Source organism: Chaetura pelagica, unplaced genomic scaffold (assembly GCF_000747805.2).
Source record: "Chaetura pelagica isolate M959 unplaced genomic scaffold, ChaPel_1.0 scaffold597, whole genome shotgun sequence".
Classification (NCBI taxonomy): Eukaryota; Metazoa; Chordata; class Aves; order Apodiformes; family Apodidae; genus Chaetura; species Chaetura pelagica.
Genome location: NW_009953942.1, coordinates 69,542 through 75,637, shown reverse-complemented (window position 1 = coordinate 75,637; position 6,096 = coordinate 69,542). Strand labels below are relative to the sequence as shown.

The 6,096-nt window shown below is 49.3% G+C and overlaps 1 protein-coding gene across 1 annotated transcript in view; it reads left to right on the top strand.

Annotated features, from left to right (window-relative positions):
- Positions 1-5,522, top strand: part of LOC104392388 (butyrophilin subfamily 3 member A3-like) — a 12,316-nt gene extending 6,794 nt beyond the window's left edge. The window contains exons 6-9 of the mRNA XM_010001781.1: positions 178-222; positions 1,414-1,493; positions 3,972-4,125; positions 4,996-5,522. Coding sequence (XP_010000083.1) covers positions 178-222; positions 1,414-1,493; positions 3,972-4,125; positions 4,996-5,522 — 806 coding nt within the window. The remainder of the gene's footprint in view (positions 1-177; positions 223-1,413; positions 1,494-3,971; positions 4,126-4,995) is intronic.
- Positions 5,523-6,096: the final 574 nt, after the last annotated feature.

Genomic DNA, 6,096 nt, shown 5'->3' with positions numbered 1-6,096 from the left:
GCTGCCCCATCCCTGGCAGTGTCCAAGGGCAGGTTGGATGGAGCTTGGAGCAACCTGGGCTGGTGGGAGGTGTCCCTGCCCATGCAGGGGGGTTGGATCTGGATGATCTTTACCATCAATCCCACCCAACCCATTCCATGAGGATTGCCCTCCTTTCTCTCTCCCTCTCCTTTCCAGGGGAGCTCCAGACCCAACTCAGGACATCCCAGGATGCAGAGAAGGGTGAGTAGAAAGGTCTGCAGAGCCTGGGGAGGTCCTGGCTGGGTGGGCTGTGGGGGTGTCAGGTCAACTCTTGCCTTGTGAAGCCCCCCCATGCTGTGCCCAGAAGGATGTGGTGGGTCTGGGGCTGGGTCAGGTTCTGGAGGGTCTCCAGAAGTTGGTCCCATGGTCTGGATGAGGGTCCCTGTCCCCCCTCCCTCCACAGGGCCACGTTGGGGCTCAGATGGGGCAACTCAGGGGTAAAATGGGCAAGGTGGGAGGGGTCCAAAATGGCAAATTGAGGGTCCAAACAGGCTATTTCAGGGTCTACACGGAGAGTCTGGGGGTTGAAAAGGGTCAATGTGGGATCAAAATGGGCAATTTGGGGGTAAAATGGGGAATTTGGTGGCCAAAAGGGGAATTGGGAGGGTTAAAATGTAATTTTAGAGTCCAAAAGAGGCTGTTTCAGGGGCAAAGGGGACAACCTGGGAGTCAAAAGGGCCAATTTGGGACCCAAGTGGCCAATTTGAGGGTAAAATGGGCAATTTGGGAGGGGGAAATGTAAATTGAGGGTCTAAATGGGCTTTTGTGGGGGTCAAAATGGATGATTAGGGAGCTGAAAAGGTCAATTTGGGGCTCAAGTGGCCAATTTGGGAGTAAAATGGGCAATTTTGGGGTCTAAATGGACAGTCTGGAGGGTCAAATGTGTCGATTTGGGGGGAAAATGGGAAATTTGGGGCTAAAATGGGCAATTTGGAGGGGAAAATGTAAATTTAGGGTCTAAACAGGATTTTGTGGGGGTCAAAATGGATGATTAGGGGGTTCAAAAGAGCCAATTGGAGGCTCAAGTGGCCAATTTGGGACTAAAATGGGCAATTTGGGGCTAAAATGGGCAATTTGGAGGGGAAAATGTAAATTGAGGGTCTAAATGGGCTTTTGTGGGGTCAAAATGGGTGATTATGGGGTTCAAAAGGGTGGATTTGGGACCGAAATGGCCAATCTGGGGATAAAATGGGCAATTTGAGGGTCGAAATGGACCATCTGGGAGCTGGTTGGAGGACTCCTGGGGCAAGGCTTCCTTGCAGACCCTGGTGGCAATGGTGACACGAGGGCTTGGCTGCTCCTGTCCCTTCCATGGTCCTCAGGGGGTGATTTTGTCCCCTCTCTTCCTCTGGTGAGAACTTCTGGTTCCTTCTTCCCCCTCTTTTCTTCCAGGGAAGCAGAAGGAGATGGGTGAGTGTTGCTGTGTCCTTGGGGACCCTGCGTGGAAGAAGATCATGGGGGACAGTGCCAGGGTGGGACAGGGCAGGAGAAGTTCCCCCCAACCCCTGGGACCACCTAGGGAGCTGCAGGGGGAGCGTGGTTGGTGGCAGGAGGGCTGAGGGACAACTGGGTGGGAGGCCACCTCCCCCTGCTTTCTTCCATCCAGGGTTTCCTGGGGAAAGGATCTCCAGGGGCAGCCACAGCCCTGGCCACTGGGGACATTTGGGGTGGCCATGGTGGTGGCTGAGATGGGGGCAGGAGGTGGTGAGGGAAGGAGATGGTGATTGAAGGAGATGGTGAAGGAAGGAGATGGTGAAGGAAGGAGATGGTGAGGGAAGGAGATGGTGAAGGAAGGAAGGAGATGGTGATGGAAGGAGATGGTGATGGAAGGAGATGGTGATGGAAGGAGATGGTGAAGGAAGGAGATGGTGAGGGAAGGAGATGGTGAGAGAAGGAGATGGTGAAGGAAGGAGATGGTGAAGGAAGGAGATGGTGAAGGAAGGAGATGGTGATGGAAGGAGATGGTGAGGGAAGGAGATGGTGAGAGAAGGAGATGGTGATTGAAGGAGATGGTGAAGGAAGGAGATGGTGAAGGAAGGAGATGGTGAAGGAAGGAGATGGTGATGGAAGGAGATGGTGAAGGAAGGAGATGGTGAAGGAAGGAGATGGTGAAGGAAGGAGATGGTGAAGGAAGGAGATGGTGAAGGAAGGAGATGGTGAAGGAAGGAGATGGTGAAGGAAGGAGATGGTGAAGGAAGGAGATGGTGAAGGAAGGAGATGGTGAAGGAAGGAGATGGTGAAGGAAGGAGATGGTGAAGGAAGGAGATGGTGAAGGAAGGAGATGGTGAAGGAAGGAGATGGTGAAGGAAGGAGATGGTGAAGGAAGGAGATGGTGAAGGAAGGAGATGGTGAAGGAAGGAGATGGTGAAGGAAGGAGATGGTGAAGGAAGGAGATGGTGAAGGAAGGAGATGGTGAAGGAAGGAGATGGTAGGGTGGGGAGAAGCTCCAAGGAGGGTGGGGAGAAGCTCCAAGGAGGGTGGACCATCCACCACCCCAGAGGACTTTGCCATCCTTCCCTGGGGTGCCCAGTCCCAGAGGAGACCTTGTGGGTCTTGCCCTGACTTGATGTCTTCTTCTCCTGGCTCCATCATGACTGCCCAGAGGAACTTCATGCAAGGAATGGTGAGTCCTTCTGATGCCCCCCTGGGCCTGGAACCTTGGGGTGGGGGAGGAGGGACACCCCACCAATGCCACCTGCCCCCCTAAGAGTCCCATGGAGACCTCCTGCCAGAGCCCAAAGCTCCACATGGCAGCTCATTGCCTTGGGTTTTACTGCCCCGTGCCCATTGCTGGGGTGGCTTTGGAGTCTTCCTTTTGGGGGGGGCTCTTCCCAAAGCTGCTGTGGAGTCACCATGTATGTTGTCCTTGTCTTTCAGCCCATCTTGAGAAGCAGATTGGTAAGTGCTGGTGCTTGGGGTTGGGTGTCAAGCTTCTGTGTCCTTGTTGCTGAGCCAAGGGGAGAAGTGGTGGCCCAAGAGAGACACTACCCAGGGAAGCTGTGGCTGCCCCATCCCTGGCAGTGTCCAAGGGCAGGTTGGATGGGGGTTGGAGCAGCCTGGGCTGGTGGGAGGTGTCCCTGCCCGTGCAGGAGGTTGGATCTTGGTGATCTTGAAGGTCCCTTCCAACACAAACCATTCCATGTCTCCATGACTCCAATTGTGGAGTGTGGCTGGTGGGACACCTGCCTGAAATGCCATCAAGGCAGGAGCTTGGGACCTGAGGGAGGAATGAAGTCCCAAAACTCATCCCAGCTTCTGATCCTTCTGGAAATTGGGATCTGAGGGATAAAGTTGGTCCCAAAACTCTCCCCAGCTTCAGATCCTCCTTCAGACCTTGCAGGTCACCAGAGGGCTTGAGAAAACAAGAGCAAATTTAAGGATCTCTTGACCTGAACAGCTGAATTTTTAACTCAATCTGAGATTTCCCAACTTGGAATTGGATTTTTTTTAAAGTTAACGTTTAGAGTTTGTCTTTTTCTAACCATCTTTAATCTTTTTCACCTTGGTTTCCCTTCAGAATTCAGGAAGGCTCGTAACAACTCAGGTGAATAATTGATTTATTGGATGTATTTACTGAGGATATTTATTTAATGTATTTATTCAACTGCTTCAAACCTTTCACTACCCCAGTAGCTGAGCAGGGGCTGGATTTTGAGCCTGAAAGTGCCTTTTGTTCCAGTTCTAGGGAGATTTTACCCCCAAAACTGCCCATTTTGCCCCAAGATTGCCCATTTTACCCCAAATTGGCCCTCTTGGACACCCAGATCATCCATTTTCACTCTCAACCAGCCCATTTTTACCCCAAATTTCCATTTAGATGCCCCCAATTTCCCATTTTACCCCCAAATCACCCATTTGAGTCCCAAAATTTGCCTTTTGAATCCACAAATCTTCCATTTGAACCCTAGAATAGCCCATTTTAATGTAAATTTACAGTTTTGCCCCCCTAGATTGCCCATTGTGACCCCAAGATTTTTCCATTTTACCCCAAATTGGGCCTTTTGGACCCTCAGAACATCAATTTTGACCCTGAAATATTCCATTTTGACCCTAAATTTGCCCACTTTGACCCCCCAATTTGCCCATTTTACCCCAAGATTGCCCGTTTGAACCCCAAAATATTCCACTTGGACCCTAAAATAGCCCATTTTAATAAAAATTTCCAATCCTGTCCCCCCAAAATTGCTCATTTTACCCCAAATTGGCCCTTTTGGACACCCAGATAATACATTTTGACCCCAAAATAGCCAATTTTGGACCTAAATTTATATCTAGATGCTCCCAAATTACCCATTTTATGCCAAAATTGTCCATGTGAGTCCCAAATTGATCCATTTTACCCCAAATTTGCCCATTTTGACCCTGAAATAATCCATTTTTACCCTAAATTTGGCCATTTTGACCCCATAAGTTGCTTGTTTTACTCCAAATTTCCCTTTTTGGACACCCAGATTGTCTATTTTGACCCTGAAATAGCCCAATTTGACCCCCCAAATTGCCAATTTGACCCTAAATTTGCCCATTTTGACCCCCCAAATTGCCCATTTTACCTCAAATTTGCCCATTTTGACCCCAGATTATCCATTTTGACCCTGAAATAGCCCGATTTGACCCTAAATTTGCCCATTTTGATGCCCCAAGTTGCTTGTTTTGCCCCAAATTGCCCATTTGGACCCCAGATTGTCCATTTTTACCCTGAAATAGCAGATTTTGACCCTAAATTTGCTCACCCCTTAGATTGCCCATTTTACCCCAAATTGGCCCATTTTGACCCTGAAACAGTCAATTTTGACCCTAAATTTGACCACTTAGACCCCCCCAAATTGCTTGTTTTACACCAAATTGGTCCATTTGAATGCACAATTGTTCATTTTGACCCTTCAATAGCCCATTTTGACCCTAAATTTGCCCACTGGGACCCCCCAAATTGCCCATTTTGCCCCAAAATATCAATTTCATTTTGTTTTTTGGTAGATGAAATCCAGGTCGATGAGGACTCAGCCCACCCAAACTTGTCTATTTCTGGGGACAAGAAGAGTTTCACACATCAAACACAAGCCCAAAAAATGACCCAAAACGAGGAGAGTTTCGACTCCACCGTCTGTGTCCTGGGCTCCCAAGGTTTTTCCTCTGGGAAACATTATTGGGAGGTGGAGGTTGAAAAAAGCAACAACTGGGATTTGGGAGTAGCCAGAAGATCTGCTCCAAGGAAAGGGATCGTGTCCCTGTCACCCAAAGAAGGATTTTGGGTCCTGGGATTAAGTTTTAATGATTATTGGGCAAGAACGGAGCCCTGGACACGGTTGGTGGTGCAGAAAAATCCCAGGAAAATTGGAGTTTTCCTGAATTTGGAGGAGAAGATCCTGAGTTTTTACAATGTGACTGACACGTCCATCATGTTCACCTTCAAAGACTGTGACTTCTTCGAGGACATTTACCCTTTCTTCAAGAATTCACACAAAGAATCGACCCTGCGGATTTGTTCCGTTAAAGAGGAGTAATTATTGTAGGATCATGGGACGCCAGATTGGAAGGGACCTCAGGGATCTTCTGGTCCTTCTGGTCCTTTCTAGATCCTACTACTGTTGGTTTGAGGTGGCTCAACACCTTGTCCAGCTGAGACTTATGGAATGGAATTCTCAAAATTTTGGTGGAAAAGGTGGGGGGGGAAAGGCATTTTAAAAATAAAAAGAGTAATTTAAACCAGATGGACGTGTCTGTGCTTGACTGCTTGAGTGGAGAAGGTGCCACCTGGGCTTGAAGAAGACTCTGAGGGTCAACATCAAGCAACTTCATGGGCTGCTCCATGGCTGTCATGCCTTGAACCCTGGTGGTGGAGAAACGTCCTCCTAGAATCTTGGAATGGTTTGGGTTGGAAGGACCTTCAAGATCATCTAGATCCTGTCATGGGCAGGGACATTTCCCACCAGACCAGGTCACTCCAACCTGCCCTTGGAACCCCCCAGGGTTGGAGGAACCACCTTGAGGATCATCTATGGATCCAGGTGGTCTTTGAGGTCCCTTCTCACCCAAACCTCCCACGATCTCAAGACCATCCAACCCTCCCATGGGCAG